Genomic DNA, 17,794 nt, shown 5'->3' with positions numbered 1-17,794 from the left:
GTGTCCACATTCTCACGCACAGCTGGAGTGAGGCTGACATACAAATTCTGGGTATGTTGAAAACTGTTGCCCAATTGCCAGTATCATCATTTTAATGCAAAATAACGCTTACACTCGTTTTCAAGCTGATTAACGAGCTGGAATTTCTGTAGATACAAATTTCAGTCGTCACTCTTAGATAAACAGGAACACGTATATTGTATTACCTTTATCTTCACTGGCCAGCTGTCACAGTCCTTGGGATAGACAGTAAAAATCAAGTGTTTAGTTTACAGAAGAGATATCTCCAAAGACTGAATCATCGTGAATTGCAGAGAACTTCCTAAGATAACTAAAGCATGCACGGACCCGGCTCTTCTCATTACCTTCCGGATGACATGACATCGTAGATGAAATCGAGGAAGTTAGAGACCTGGCAGAATATAGAGGGGTACAGGTAGGCGGTGCAGGGGTTGAGGTTCCACGAGGCGATGCCGATGACGACCCCGTCCTGCACCAGCGGGCCCCCGGGGTCGCGCTGCAAGCACACAGAAAGTTCTTTGTATCGCTACCGCCAAGGTCTGACACGGACACTACTTACACGTTCTAGAAGGTTAAAGTCAGAAAACTTAGGAGGAATAGTGTAAAGCCCCTAAACCTGTGGAGCTAAAAACTTATTGAATTGATTGGCGACTCCATGGCGTGTTGTGTGCACCAAGACCAAATAGTGGATAGAATTGGAAGGAAAATCAGCATTGGCCGTATTTTGTTGTTTTATTGTCAGCAAAATCGATTTTCGGTCACTTAGTGACCATCCTCAGTGCTGTAATATACAATTAAAATTGGTAGGCACTGGTATCAAGCTATAACCACAAGCTTAGAGCGATCAGATGAAACTCTTTATGTGATCGCTCTAAGATTGTGGTTATAGCTTGATACCACTGCCTACCAATTTTAATTGTATATTACAGCACTGAGGATGGTCACTAAGTGACCGAAAATCGATTTTGCTGACAATAAAACAACAAAATACGGCCAATGCTGATTTTCCTTCCAATTCTAACTTACTGAATTGTTGAATGCTGCATCTGAAACAAGCCTACAACAAAACTAGACAACAGACCAAGACTGCCAAAGGGTTATGCCCTTCAGGAGTCGGACTGTTCTATGTGTATTTTATCTGGCAATTTCCAGCCCTTTTGTCCCTTTTTTCTCATTCGTCCCTTTACACACACACACACAGATGTATACATATCTCAACAGTTCTTGCAGACTTGCTATTTGCAAGTAATTCTTAGACCGCAATCTTGTATCTTCACTCACTAATGAAATTACTCTATTCCTATAGGTACGGAGAGTGCCTCGAAATCTCCAGCATTGGTCTCCTACGAGGTCATTTCTCGACCCCTCTCTCCTTCCTCCCAGCACCGCAACTCCCATTCACAAACCTTTCCTTATGCCTTTCCACTCATATTTTTTCCACCGTGTACAAACTATAGGGATTGATCGAGGATACGGAACAAAAAAGATCTAATGAACTTATGTCCGGAAATGCGTGGTTTACATTTTAAAAAATGGCTCTGAGCACTATGGGACTCAACTGCTGTGGTCATCAGCCCCCTAGAACTTAGAACTAATTAAACCTAACTAACATAAGGACATCACACACATCCATGCCCGAGGCAGGATTCGAACCTGCGACCGTAGCAGCAGCGCGGCTCCAGACTGGAGCGCCTGGAACCGCACGACCACCGCGGCCGGCGGTTTACATTTTCGAGACCATTTATTCAATCATACATTGTTATAGAGACTGCTGTCTAATACGCACTGTACCATGCAGCCACAGTTACAGTATGTGTTGAAAATGGTTTCCACGTGACTCAACGAATGCATTTTCTGTCTCACACGTTCACATCCGCCAGGCTGCATCCGAACAGCGTCAAAGGCAGCATGAATACGCTACTCCAGTGTCTCCACATCTGGAATGGGCTCTGGATTCACGATACTTTTGCCCGCATCTCGTGGTTGTGCGGTAGCGTTCTCGCTTCCCACGCCCGAGTTCCCGGGTTCGATTCCCGGCGGGGTCAGGGATTTTCTCTGCCTCGTGATGGCTGGGTGTTGTGTGCTGTCCTTAGGTTAGTTAAGTTTAAGTAGTTCTAAGTTCTAGGGGACTTATGACCACAGCAGTTGAGTCCCATAGTGCTCAGAGCCATTTGATTTGAACCACGATACTTTTGAACTTTTGAGATGGCCCCATAATCAGAAATCGTACGGGTTGAGACACTGTGAACGAGGAGGCCCCTCGTCCGATCCATCGACCGGGAAGACGCGGTTGAGATGCGTCCGGACGTTAACGGCGAAGTGGGTTGGAGTACCATCATGTAGCAGCCACGTAACCATTCGAATCGTCAATGGCACTTCTGCCTGCAGGGAAGCCAAAGTCGCCCGTAAGAAATGCCGACAGTCCCAGCCTTTTAAGGCGATGTGGAAGGAAAACCGGTCCCAAAATACGGTTACCATTTATCCCGACCCACACATTCGAGCTGCACCGATTGTGATGATTCGCTGTCACTGTACCGTGGGGATTCTGCTTGCTATGCTACAGATGACTGTCATGAAAGTTGAAGATACCACTCCGCGTAAGGGTGACCTCACCTCTGAATACGATGGACGACACAAATCGTAGAATCGTGGTTGCCTGGAGAAGAAACCAGTGACAAAACTGCTCCCGATGAGGAAAGTCTGTCGCTAATAAGCCCTGCACACGCTGTAAGTGATAAGGGCAGTTACAATTGTCATGGAGAATGTTCCACATAGTCGTCTGGCTTACCCTCCACTGGCTGGCCAACTGCCTGGTACTGACACGGCAGTCGCCTTCCACAGTGTTAATCACATTATCCTCCAAGTCTGGTGTTCGAACGTTTCGGGTACATCCTTCAATATTTCCTGCTTCCTGAAACGTCCCTGTCTCAGACACACAGCGAAACACTGTTGCAAACATTGAATGCTGTGGTTCTTGTCGGCGGAGATAGGTCTCCTAATACAACCTTGCTGCCCGCAGCCCGTTGTCCTTTGCCTTTCCGTAAGTAAACAAACCGTCGGCAAGCCTCGATTCGAATACGGAACCATTGTGTACAACGCTGTATCACATTCACTACAAGGCGAGTCAGCAAAAGAAGTGAATCGGTCACAACATTGTCAATGATTATAGCAGGAGAGGGCGCTACGGCAGGACGTATGTGGAACAGTACCATCCTCTAAGAGAAAGCTATGCATACTGTAACTGTGGCTGCATCGTACAGCGCATATTGGACCGCAGTCTCTGTAACAAAGTATGACTGAACAAGTGGTCTTTAGCATGGAAACTATAAGTTCATTATACCTTTTTTGTTCCGTATCCTCTCATCGATCAATCCCTAGCGTTTGCACACGGTGGGAAAAAATCACGCTGTATAACTATTCCGCACACTACCCGTTTGCAGTGTCATTAACATTCCTCTGCCAAATATTAATTTCAGGTCCAAAATCAAAATAGACTTACTATCAAACCAAGCAGAGTCCTTTTATGCTTGTAAAGTTCCTGTATTAGACGTCAATGTACTGCCGTTCGTCACCCTGAAAATCTTCGAGTAGCGATCCATAATCTCCATTTCCCCCAAATTAGGTAATGGCCTTTAACTCACTGACCACTCTGTCCTCTTTCTCCCGACCTATAGTCCGTTACTTAACTATTACTGGCACAAGTCAGTAGAATGGCTTCCACTGCAGCTACCACATAGAAGAGACAGTCATAGTGTGTAAAGCACTTCCATCTTCTTCTCCAGTACAATAATACAAGTGCTTCAACAACAGAGAACCACCACCGCCACCACTACTATTCCTACCACCAAACGGCAACACTATCCTCAATCTTGTATCCTTCACATATAAACTCCTACCATTCTCTATAGCCAGCGGCCTCTGGTTTAATCAAAATAATCGTTGCCAACTTAAATTTCATTTTATCACATAATTGTGAACGATACATTAACTCCTACAGCCCAAACAAATTGGGAAGTCAACTACAAGTACAGTACTTAAACTCATATGTGTCTGCCGTGCTCTAAGTAAGTTTAATCACGGCTGAAGTAGATAAACGCATATTGTCCATACAAAAACAAAGAACTCACGGAAATTGTGGGATAATAATAATTAAGTTAAAATCAGAGGGATGCGTAGTGAAAGTGAAGGACACGATGGAATTCAAGGGAAGTAACTAGATGAAGTGTCAGCCAAAGAAGCTATTATTCTAAATCAGGTGGCTCAGTGTGCTGTGGTATAATATATCCTCAATATTGAAGTACAGATTCATGTGGGCGTGTGAAGAAGAATGGCTGGAAGTGACGGACATTACATTATCATTGATAAAACATAACATACGACAATAAGGACTAGTAAACGAAACGATCGTCACGGTGAGACTGAAGTTTGCGGACGTCTAACAGTTGTAGGAATCTACGCACCAGAGGAAGGAAAGAAGGAAGAAACAGATTTGTCCTCGAAGAATTACAGAAACACATGAATAAAGTAAACATCACTGACCATGTCATCTTGGCAGGTGACCTAAATGAAAAAAGTGGTTCAAATGGCTCTGAGCACTATGGGACTTTACATCTGTGGTCATCAGTCCCCGAGAACTTAGAACTACTTAAACCTAACTAACCTAAGGACATCACACACATCCATGCCCGAGGCAGGATTCGAACCTGCGACCGTAGCGGTCACGCGGTTCCAGACTGAAGCGCCTATAACCGCACGGCCACACCGGCCGGCTGACCTAAATGAAAGAACAGGTAAAGAACGGTTGATGAGCCACAATGAAGAAGATACTCTTAATAACAACAGTATAAAATTGACTGTGTCTGACGCCTTTAATGAAGCCAAAGTAACTAAAAATTTTTTTAGAAAGAAAGTTAGATAAAGAAATGATCTGCACGAGGCTACAGATTTCTTTCTGACTGTATAATTATAAATAAAAAATTAGTTTCAGGAGTGGAAGATGCACACCTATATACGGTGACAAATGTGAGTGCACATCACTGTCTTATTAAATCAAAGATTCAGCTGTGGGAAAGATGGAAGAATCCGAATATGAGGAAAATTAAGTGAAATAAATCCAAACAAAGCTTTTAAGGCGCATCTGCTCCAAGAAGAGAGTTTAAGGAGTCTATACCAGTGCAGGTTAACTATTCCATCAAATGCCATCAAATAAAGGACTAATTGAAGAATTTAAAAACATTAAAAATATCGTACTATAGAAGTACTAGGTGAAAAAACCAAAAAGAACAGAAGAAGGGGGACTGAAAATTTGGGATGAAGAGTTAGAAGAAGGCGTAGAAAGTAAAAATGAAGCCCATAGGTAGTAGAATGAAATTTTGACTCTGCAGTGGAGTATGCGCTGAGGAGAATCTTCCTGGCAGATTAAAACTGTGCGCCGGACCGAGACTCTATCTCGGTTTCCTTCGCCTGCCAGAAAGTTTCACACCAGCACACACTCCGCTGCAGAGTGAAAATTTCATTCTGGAAACATCCCCCAAGCTATAGCTAAGTCATGTCTCCGCAATATCATTTCTTCCAGGAGTGCTAGTCTTGCAAGTTTCGCAGAAATTCCGTGAAATTTGGAAGGCAGCAGAGGTACTGGCGAAAGCACAGCTGTGAGGAGGGGTACAGAGTCATGCTTAGGTAGCTTAGTCGAAAGAGTACATCCTCGCGAAAAGCAAAGGCCCCGAGTTCGAGTCCCGATCCGGCACACAGTTTTGATCTGCCAGAAAATTTCATACAGAGAGTTTTTGCAGAAACAGACTGAAGAAGCTAAATAAAAAATATAATAAAACCAGAAAGGAAACGCCACAAAATAGTAAGGTCGGCACAGAGATCATCAGGGATACGTTCATAATCAGAGCCGAACATGACATGCACGATAGACAGGATATTGTATATAAATTGATCAGACAGCTAGAAAGAACACACATAGATACTGCAAGTATCAATATCCTTCTTGGATAAATCACTATAAGAAATTATGGTATGAACCGGACGCAGAAGTGCCAATTGAATAAATGTAGTGAAAGGGACAGATCTAATAAATCTGACAAATTACGAGTAAAACAGGGGTTACAGGAAACAAAAAACACAAAAACTGTCCTTTAATATATCCTCTCTGTTGAGGTAGAGGCTCATACAGTGGAGTGAAGAAGAGTCGCCGAAAGTGATGGACAACACATTATGTTTAGTAAAACATAAGGTGATCTTTTCTAGTAGACCTAAGGATCATCACAGTGAGACTTAACTTTGATAGAAGCCATCAACAGTTACAGGAACCTACACAACGCGAGAAGGACAAAAGGATGAAACAGAAATGCACTACGAAGAATTACAGAACCATCTGGATAAAATGAGCAACAATTAACTTAGAACTGTTGATATATGGCTAACTTTCTAGAATTCGGGATGCTCCATCTCCACAACATGTGTCGGCGTACGGATGAAATACCAGAGAATGGACATGCACTAAAGTTATTTCGGTTTTTAAAAAAGGGGAGAGTGAGAAGTAACGTAACTAATTACAGGGAATTAGTCTTCAGAAAGCTCCTTACAAAATCTACAGCAAAATAATTAATGAAACGATTCGAAACATTTCTGATTCGAATGTATTAGAACAACAAGCAGGCTTCCATGAAAGAAGATCCTGTGTCGACGATGTTTTCACTCTGAAACAAACTATACAAAAAAGTCTAGAATCCAATTTGGAATCATACCTAGCATTTGTCGACTATGAAGAAGCATTCATCGCATCCGCAGAAAAAGACTCTGGTTAATAATGGAGGAAAGAGGTTTCACCCGGAGCCTGATACAAGCACGCCAAGTTGTCTATAAAAACACTGAAATCAGAATGAATCCTGGCGAAGAGGTGATACCAAAAATATAGATAAATTAGGTAGTAAGGCAAAACTGTTCAACATCTACATCGACGACCTTGTCAGGTTATGGATGAAGGACAGAATACCTCAAGGTATAAAAAGTGGGATAGGTGAACTTCTAAATACATGCTTTTTGTCGACAACCAGATAATTTTATAGGAAAGTGAAGACAAATTATAAATATCGGTACGTAGATTAAACAACATAAGTCCAAATTTCAATCTGAAGATATCGACAACAAAAATAAAAAGTATGTATTTTTGTAAAATAGCCCATTAAGGCTAATATAATCATCAGCAACACAACAAGAGAAAATCAGCATCTATCAATACATATGTGGCACGACAGGAAGAACATCAAGGGTAAAACGAGCAGAGAAACCCAACGGAAATTTTATAAAGTAATGGTACTATCTGTAGTTTTATACGGAGCAGAAAGTTGTACATTAAGAACAAAAGACCTAAGACAACCTGAAATATCAGAGATGAAGTTCCTTCCTACATCAGTGAAAGACTGCAGAAAGAGAATGTAAAACAAGAAAAGAAGAAATAAGAGAAGAACTGGAGTGCAGCCATTAATCCCTTTACAAGCAGCGGAATTCAATCGTTTTGGAAGAAGGAGTGTGGGAAGGCCGGGGAAGAGATGGTGAGGCTGGAACAGGCTGTAAATCGTAATTCTGGATTGGCAGAAGAAGAAGAAGAAGTAGCAGAAAACCAACTACACGGCCGAGGAGTTCCTTCCGTCCATTGAGGTACCACAAATTCCTCCTCACTTGCCTTGAGGTAGGGAACAATCTAATGAAGCATCACTTTCTTCTCTGGAGGGAGGACCCTCCACCATGTAGTGTTTTTAACTGAATGTGTTTTATTTCTATTTAAGAGGACAGGATGTACAAGGGAACTGTCCAATCCGACATGTCGAAACCACCCTGAAAATATTTTGTGCAGGAAGAATACACCGAGAGGAACGCAGTGTGAAAATTTTAGTTCCTAAGACACCCTGCAAGACTTTTTTTAATCTTGAAATTTGCAAATTCGTAGCTCGCCAGGTGGCTGAAGAAATGTATACCCTGCAGTAGCTTAGCAGACAGCACATGCGCAACATGGCGGGCACAAATCACTGGTTGTCAGCACATCGGTAAACAGATGACACGGGCCAGCGCGATCGTAATTTGCAAAGCGAGTTTCAGTTTCCGTTGATAGTTTTGGTTGGTTCAAATGGCTCTGAGCACTATGGGACTTAACTTCTGAGGTCATCAGTCCCCTAGAACTTAGAACTACTTAAACCTAACTAACCTAAGGACATCACACACATCCATGCCCGAGGCAGGATTCGAACCTGCGACCGTAGCGATCGCGCGGTTCCAGACTGTAGCGCCTAGAACCGCTCGGCCACTCTGGCCGGCGTTGATAGTTTTCCTGAAACAGTTGTTACTATTCGCTCGAATTTGCTACTCATTGAAAACGGTATCGCTAAGTTTTAACAATGGAGATGAACCTCTATTAACTTTCTTTGTGATTTTTTGGTACGTGTTGCTAACATCATCTGCCTCTGTGCAGGTTACAGAGTTTCACAGCAACGTGGAATCCAATTGAAGAGCGCAAGTGGAAAACATTGTAAGTGTCAAATCTCGCATTTGTCAGGTGAATTAAAAGACAGTATATCTCTTTTTGTACATAATTTATTGAATCCAAAAAACTGAGAGGGTAATCTGATACCAGATGATTATACTGCTCATTCCATCTCTGCAAAAAATAACGAGGCAAATCAGAAAATAAACAAGTACCACATCAGCAAACTGTCAGGCTCTAAGTGTCAGTAAGGATGATTTTGTTCCAATTGTCATTAATATAGAGGCACTACGTTTCGCCGGCCGTTGTGGCCGTGCGGTTCTAGGCGCTTCAGTCTGGAACCGCGTGACCGCTACGGTCGCAGGTTCGAATCCTACACCGGGCATGGATGTGTGTGATGTCTTTAGGTTAGTTAGGTTTAAGTAGTTCTAAGTTCTCGGGGACTGATCACCACAGATGTTAAGGGCCATAGTGCTCAGAGCCATTTGAACCCAAGCCACTACGTTTCATTTGTGATAATACAAATACAGATATACAGCGGTAATATTGTAACTCATTCCTTTTACAACAGAATAACAACGTTAAATTCATGAAAAAACATTCCTCAGTTTCTTATACAACTCCGAACTCGGGATCAGATGTTGCGAAGTTTTCTGTAAAACTGCCTGTGCTGTTTTTCTATTTTGTAACTGATGGGTGGTCTTTCAGATCAAGTACGGCAGCGTATCCGCCATGGGCTTTTCTCTCCTGAATACATTGACTTCTTTTTCGTTTTTCTGTTCCAGGATATGAATTTTTAATAGCTACGAGTATTTGAGATGGATAAGTATGAGGCACATTGCCCATACTGCATTCTGAGATCTTACTTGCCTACACTGACAACAGCATCTTTAAAATCAAAGGAGTCAGTTGTATGCATTGATGCGTTGGAATTACGCAGAATAGGTTCATAGCTTTAGCTTGCGGAACTCCTGATGGAAGCGCTGTTTGGCACAAAGACCACACACCTTCTAGTAATGAATGTCTGAAACATTTTTCTACGATCTGACACTTGGATCAGGTTTAGGTACATGCAACAGAGTACCGAGAACACAATAGCGTTTGTGAAAAACGAGGCACTTAGAGCGTTTTCCATGTCCAGTCTTCAAATAACGTTTCCAACCGTCCAAAAGTGAATTATGAAGAACGTGGTATGCAACCTAACTCATCTACATCTCTTGAAGACCTACGTATGTCTTACTTTGCTGGACATCCATTCCAATGATGTTGACATTTCATTAGAAATTATGCAACTGTCACAAGAATCAGGAAATAACTCGGACGATTCTGTGGACTGTGGTTCGAACCATGATTGTTGCGCTAATTAAAGTCCAGAGAACAAACAGAGTTCCTTCCAAGTCCAAAGAAAACACGTCCAGTAGTAACTTTCAATTAGATAGGAAAGGTTGTGAATTTTTTGGTTAAACAAAGGAGGGAGAAAACACTTAAACAGTGTGCAAAGCCGGTTTCGTTTCGTAAAATCTGAACATAACTAGTATAAATGGAAGAAAGATTTACACGAAATACGAAATATACGCCAAAATGAAACTCCACTGTTATCAGCGGTTCTTCGTGCTGCAAAATGAATAACTTTAATATTTTTAAGGTACTTGCAGTGCGCCTTAGCGGCTAAAATTTTGACAGTGCATTGCCTTCAGTGCATTCTTCCTGTGTGAGAAACTTCGGGCTAGTTTTCGACATGTCGGATTACACCATTCCATTCTTAGTTCACTATCTGACCTGCCCTCTATTCTAGCTGACAATGTGATTCAACTTTAGCGATTTTATGAGATGTCTGCCTTTTTCCTTAAATTATGATGGAGAATTTTTTAGTGTGTTATCAGGGTGCCTGGTTCCTCGTGATTTTTTAGAGTGATCAGCAGTTCACACTACCCTGAGTTAATTTTTTTGTTCTATGGTTCACTTAGGATTTTGACAACGCATTATAAGACAGAAAAGGTCAAAAGTTTTACATTTGCCACGATGTGGTACTTCATGAAAGGTGAATGTGAGTGAAAATGAGAGAGAAAGATTTTAAGTGAAATTATATTTTAGGCATTTTTAGTTTTAACTATTTTAACGACGTTTTTGTGAGCATTTCAACAAGGGTGCTAATATCCTCGGTGTTGAGTCCTAAACACACACACACACACACACACACATACACACACACACACAAACACACACACCCCAAAAACTTGCAAAACTTGCACCGCATATATTGCGTAAACGTAAAGTACTATCGATGTGCGTTTTTCACAGTATGGACTGGTAGTCAGGGGCACGCATTGTTAGTCACTAAACAGATTGTACTAATACTTAGAAAGTGTATTTTTGTGTAAACATACACTTATTAAACGGAACAATGCCCATTGACATTAACAAACCAAAAGTAGGGTAAATCAGAATGCCAGTGATGTTTGTTGCAGAATTTTGTTGCGAATCGTTTATGAGATATCGTACTTTGAAAAGTTTTCACACCGACACTTGTTTGTGCCATTCAACCTGCGTGGTTGCAAGGCACGATGTTGTCGTGTTTGCTCACAGTATGCTTGTGTGTTCCTTGTGCGCATTGCAGCTTGCTAGTCAGTTAGTGTGTGGGTGTGCAAGCAGTAGGTCTTGAGTGGGCAATGGGATTTACCTCCGCAGAAAAAGCCGATATGCTCATGGTGCGTGGAGAGTGTAAAAAGGATGCAGTTCGTTTTTATACGGTGTATGCCGCGAGATATCCCAACAGACGTTAAACATCTGTCAATTATCGGTCTCTTCAACCAGTTATGTGAAAGTTGTAGTGTAACACGTGGACAAAGTAACAAAACGAAACAATAGAAGAGGAGGAATATAATGTTCTTGCTGCTGTTACAGTTGATCCGCTCGTTAGCTCCCTCGCAATCGCACGAGGAAGTAGTACGATCAGGGAAGCGTCCTAACACATACACCATCGAAATAGACTCCACCCGTACACATTCTCTCTATAAAGAGCTGTATGGAAACGATTATAAGAACCGTATTAACTTCTGTACATGGGCATTAAGACACGATACTCCAGCTGTTTCATGTATCTTGTTTAATGATGAATCCACGTTCACCAATCATGGCCAGGTAAACCGCCGAAACATGCACTATTGGTCTGTTCTACAATCTCCGTTGGCTCTGTCAGGTGGCACTTCATCGACCATGGAGTGTAAATACGTTGTGCGAGATAGTGAACCATCAGCTCATAGGCCCGATTTGCATAGACGGAACACCGAACACACCAGTATCGCAGCCTCTTAATAGACTGTCTTACACCGATGCTAGAAGACGTTCTTCTGCGGATTAGGAGGAAGTTGTAGCACCAACATCATGGCTTTCCAGCCCATAGTGCACGAAGACTACAGCATGTCTTCACGAACTGTTTCCAGAACGTTGTATTGGACGCAGAGGACCAGTACCCTGGCCGACCTGCTCCCTGGATTTGACGTCTGTAGACTTTTTTCTGTGGGAAAAGCTACACCAGATGATATTCAACGACGTATTACTGCAGTCTGCTGGGACATCTCCGCTGAATTGCTAGCACGTGTGCAGCAGTCGTTCCACTAGACTGGAAGCGTGTATTTCCGCTGGTGTGGTCACTTTGAACACAATGTGTGATAGTCAATTGTCTCGTTACTTGTCTGAATCCACTACCCAATGTACGCAGTTGTGTCGTTTAATAGTGTGTGCTATCAAAGGTATTGTATAAGAGTCAGTGTTGGAACTTTTCAAAATACGATATCTCGTAAACGAGTCGCACTGGAATTATGCAGCAAACACCACTGGAATTCTAATTTACCCTCATTTTAGTTTGTTATTGTCAAAAGGGCATTGTTCCACTTAAAAGAGTATCTGTTTTCAGAAATAATATTCTTTCTAACTATTATTACAATCTGTTGACTGACTGAAAATCTGAGCTCCTGTCTGTCAATCCATTCTTTGAAAACCGCACGTCAATAGCACTTTCCATTTACACAATATTTGCGGTGCAAGTTTTAGATGATTCACCCTGTATATCAGTAATCAACAAGTCACTCTACCTTGAGTTAATTTGTTATTCTTGGTACTATGGTTTAGTTAGGATTTAGATAACACATTTTAACACTGAAAACGTCAAAAGTCATAATATGGGATGACAGGGAAGGAGAATGTGAGTGAAAATGGGAGACAGTGATTTTAAACGAAATATAATTTAGGTAGTTTGGAGAACTCTTACAAGCAAATCTTACACCGTACCATTGTCACAGGACTTTCGAATTGAATTGATGTTGGGGACAAAAATTTTGTTGTGCACATTTGAATGCTAAATCCTCGGATGTACCTGGTCTACGCGCTGATTACTGACCGTGCATATGGATTTGTCAGGCAGGGCGTCGGTGCAGAGGTGGTTGACGCCGGGCACGTTGCTGGCCAGCGGGATGCACTCCTGCAGGGAGATGACGGGCACCACGGCCCACTGCAGGCGCGAGGGCCACGTCGGCTGGCTGGTGTTGCTCGTGCTGCCCCAGCCCATCATCGTCGCGTTAGAGCCAGCTGCGGACACGGCAAGGTGCTCGGTTAAACACACGCAGCAACTGGCGAGCGATGCTGATAGCCTCCGACGGGAACTAGGAAAGCTCGGCGATACAGTCAGCGCGAATGGATACAGTAAAGACTACAAGCGATCTGTGGGATGCACCGAACACAAAGCAGATAAAGAAAAAGGACACAGCTCCCTGTCGCTCGCGTACTTTGCATGAGAGGTGTCAGCGACCGCATAGGTGAGGTGCTCAGACAGCGACGACTGGCGTCGTGGGCGGCGAAAATGATGTTGGCTTTCAGTGCAAGGAAGAGTCACGCACTCGCCATGGCAAGACTCTTAGTCCACGAGGCACTTAGGCAGACAGGCATCCTGCGTAGAGCCGTGCAATCGAGAAGAAGAGTCAAGCACGTGGGTGTCATTCTCGTCACGTGTCCAACATGGTGCCAACACGTCAATGGACTGAGAGGAAAGCGGTGAGGCGGGTGCATCCGTTTTACCCGATACTATACCCTTCTTCGACACTCCCATAGGTTCTTGGGACTGTCCGTACAAGACGCTATTGCACCCGGTTTTGGACAAAGCAGTTCTTGCATTGGTAAAGTGGCCGATACAAGTATCTACTGCCTAAAGAAGGTGCAATGTGGAGCCCCCAAACTCCCTTAGTATCTTACTTCGTGATTTCCCGACGGTTCAAATCCATTAAGTGGCAGGAATACCTGATCTCTGACATTTAGGCGACGGCCGGTGACTTAAACGAGCAATGTAGAACGTCACACAGCCGAGACATTAGCAACATGGGCATCAGGCTGAAACTTGCTCCTAAGATGGTCGAAACGTCGGTTTTAGTTTGTAGCTATTTCATCTACTAAACGACAAGGCCTAATACAAAAAAAAAAAAGATTCTGCCCAAGTCCCACAAACTTCCGTGCATTCGACATGGGTTGAGTAGATCGTAAGTACTATGAAGTGGAAGTGCCGAAACCAGCTATGCACGTTCGTGAGTGAATAAATGAGTCGCAAACTGGAATAGAGACATCAGGACCACCTGTTCTAGCCTGATATTTATCTTCCTTTTCAACATACTCCCCCTGTAAACTTATACACGTATCCCATCGTTCCACAAGGCGCTAACCAGGAAGGTCAGGATGCTCCTTGTTTATGCTCCTTGTTTGTGACTCTTTTTGTTCTTTGATAGATTCGTGTATCCAGTTAAATACAATTTTCTATTGTTATATTGTTCTTTGCTAGACTCGTGTATCCAGTTAAATACAAATTTCTACTAAATACAGTTCTAACCCTAGAGGGGAAGAATTTCGGATGTTCCCTGCGGACAGCCTCCCGGCTCACAAAAATCGCTTTGTTCTAGTCGGGTTCGCATTCACAGCACACCAGCCTTCTTAGTCTGGCTACAGATAATTAATTATTGGCCGCGGAATACTGCGTATTCGATACGCCCCGCGCGACATCTCCTGCAACCTTCTAGATAAACGATGTGCAGAATTCTGGCGTTTGCGACTTATTTGCTGACTCACCCTCGTAACTCTCTAACGGACTCATTGGGAGAGCGTGTTTGCGAATTGCATTACTTATTATCCTAATAGAATGATTTCTGGACAAATGTTGTCGTAATTACAACTAAACATTTCGATTACTCCTTCCCTTATCAAGAATTTTTGATGTCGCGTGTTAATGAAAGTATAAAGAAGTTTATTTGTAATCTAGTAAACACCATGCAAAGTGGATCCTTAGGAACGCCTGGTTTCGAAGGCTCTCCAAAACTGCCATGCTTTCCTTTAGCTGGTCAGTTGCTGTTCTCCTCATCGCAACAGTTGCACAAAGTCACAGTGCTCATCCTTATCTAACACGACTCGACTTGTACCTAAAGGTTTCTAACTAGTGAGAGGTTTTGTACTAGCCTCCATCTCCTCCTGTACAGAGTTAATCTCTCCGTCATTGAACACTTACACCAAGGGGTTAGTATACTGAATTCGCCTTCGGAAGAGTGACTTTACAGATCTCTCTCACCAACCAACCTTAAATCGTTTACTGCAAAATGCCAGGATGATTCCTTTCAAGAGTCAACGGCCAACTCTCTTCCCCCAGTTCGAGCTTTCACTTCGTCTCTAATGTCCTCGTGGTCGACGACACGTTAAACACTCATCGTCCTTCCTCCCTGTATACCCACTACAATCAACATCCTCAATAATTTGTCTCCTGTATTCCAGCTTTTGACTCAAACAATAATTTACCTATCTGCTACTTCGTATGAAGCCAACATAGCTATTCACGAACGTCTTAACAGTCGTACCATTAACTTGTCTTTTTTTAAATACAGGTAGACTTCTTTCTGCCACTTGTTTGTTTCGTACTATGCGTATTAATTTCTAACGCCTCTCTGCTGCACCGCACTTCTTCATCTCTGGTTTTCATGTCCACGCAGTTTTAAGCTCCAAATGCACAGTTTGGGGAGCACCTTCTTGAATTTCATTTGAAAGCAGTATAATTCTTAACATGATTGTATTCTTCGCCTGCAAAAGTCTGCTTCTATGACTACAAATGTGCATGTCACTCTTCCGAATCTTCACCTAAATTCGAATGTAAGAAATAAGCCAAACAATTTGTCCCCAAAATCTTTCAGTAGAATGAACACATTTATTCAATGTCAATTCCTTTTGTTGATATTTTGTCTTCTTTAAACAACTAGAACAGTAATGTCGGCTATCAACGAGTTTTGCTTTCCGAAAACCGATAACAGTAGTAAAGTATAATTTCAATCCAATATCTGTATATTCAAAGCCAAATAAAAGTAATTATGATACATGTGCATTGTATTCTGTAAGTGGCGCACCTTCTTGTTATTTCCTCATTTTGATTTTTACTGGAGCATTTAATATGTTTTTCTAGACTTAATTATTACTGATACCCTGAAGGTCATATTTTAATGCATTTTTTTTTTACTTGATTGGCCACATTGGACCACTTGAGTCATTCCATGTTCACTTTCTCTTTGAAGATTAGACTACTTGCTCCTTGCGCTCAGCCCAGTACTTCATCATTCGTTCCGAACGCAATTTTCTTAACTCGTCTGAAATCTCTACCGGTCTTCTGTAAGTCATTTCTGCTGAAAATTTATGATTCATTTCTCATCACTAGTTGTTTTAAAATCCTGTCGTCAGGCAGTTGTAAGACATGAAAGAAATATGAGATACTTTTCTTCTTGATTGTGCTGGTGATTGGGACAATCACACAATAGACAGTTTCATTAGGGAGGATTCTCCAGAGTTCATCAATCTGGTATTTTTTTATTGATGCATGTTCTGGTAATTCTTCGTTCAGTCTTGAGGAGTTGATCGTTTCTTCTTTCATTTTTAATTTGGAACAGAGTTTCTCAAGCATAAGTTGCTTCCGGGAGAGTTACAGTTTTGTCATATTGGATCTTAGTGTCTATTGACAGACATTTCTAATGTACGCTGACCAGGTTAGAAACTGTGCTTTTTTCCTTTTTGTTGGTTCTGTTTATCCATGTTGCTTTTTCACCCAAGTTGTGAAAAATAATTTCTCCAAGATATTTAAATTGTATAAATGTTAATTCTTGATCATTAATGAAGATTTTATCTATGCAAAGAGGTTTCATGGGTATGATTTCAGTTTTCTCAAAGGATATTTGTAATCCTATTTTTGAAGCAGTTTCCTGGTGACTTGTGATCTGAGCATGAACTTCTTCCATGTCAAGGGCTAAGACAGCTAAATCGTCAGCAAATCCAAGGCAGTTTGCTCTTATTGCTGGTTTTTCTCCAATTTTGATTTTACATGGACTTTCTTTTTGCCAGATTGTCGTGATGTAATCGAAGGCCACATTGAAAAGCAAAGGCGACAACCCATCACCTTGTCTGAGTCCTGTTTTTATTGTGAAAGCTTTTGACATTTCTCCTCCAAACTTGACCTTTGAATTTGTGTTAGTAAAAGTTAGCTGAATGAGTCTTACCAGTTTGGTATGGAGGTCATATGCTCTAAGGATTTTTAGAAGTGTGGGTCTATGAACACTATCATATGTTTTTTTAACTCTATGAATGAGATTAAAAACTGTTTGTTTCTATACTTGTAATACTCCATTATTAGTTTCAGGCTAAGAATTTGGTCCAAGGAGCTTCTGTATGGTGGAAATCCTCCTTGATATTCTCCAAGTTGTGGTTCCAGAATGTTTTTGATCCTATTGTAAATTATGCGGGAGAAAATTTTGTATGTGCAGTCGAGAAGGGTTATTCCTCTGTAATTATCTGGGTTGGTTCTACCTGCTTTTTTAAATAATGGATGTATTACTCCTGAGATCCATTATTAATTAAGAAATAATTAATTTTCTATGTTTGGATTACCCATCATTCAAAATGTATTATTACAGTGTTTGCAATTCAACTGATAAAATAACTTAATTAAAGATTGACACTAGCTTTGAGTGTGGTTATAATGGTTGCTTACCATACTCGAAAAGTCTCCGAGATGTGTTGTATCTTGCTAAGACTCATTTCCATACTATTTACTTCCGTAATGGGAAGTCTGTTGATAAAAACTCATCTTCGGTAATTCTATCTTACTTGCGCATCAGCTGCGCGGTTTCTCTAACAAACTGTTTCAGTTTACCCGGACTAAATTATTGTTATCTGGGTGCTGAGCAGCTGCTCAGCACACTTACTACCCACTTTAGTAGCTGT

At 41.8% G+C, this 17,794-nt stretch overlaps 1 protein-coding gene across 1 annotated transcript in view; it reads right to left on the bottom strand.

The window, feature by feature from the left end:
- Positions 1-361: 361 nt before the first annotated feature.
- Positions 362-17,794, bottom strand: part of LOC126456199 (trypsin-1-like) — a 164,030-nt gene continuing 146,597 nt past the window's right edge. Inside the window, exons 7-8 of the mRNA XM_050091953.1 lie at positions 12,885-13,096; positions 362-517 (exon numbers count right to left, since the gene is read on the bottom strand). Of these exons, the coding sequence (XP_049947910.1) occupies positions 362-517; positions 12,885-13,096 (368 nt within the window). The remainder of the gene's footprint in view (positions 518-12,884; positions 13,097-17,794) is intronic.

This window comes from Schistocerca serialis, chromosome 2 (assembly GCF_023864345.2).
Source record: "Schistocerca serialis cubense isolate TAMUIC-IGC-003099 chromosome 2, iqSchSeri2.2, whole genome shotgun sequence".
NCBI classification, from domain to species: domain Eukaryota; kingdom Metazoa; phylum Arthropoda; class Insecta; order Orthoptera; family Acrididae; genus Schistocerca; species Schistocerca serialis.
Note: the sequence above shows the minus strand (reverse complement) of the source record. Positions and strands in the feature narration are given on the sequence as shown.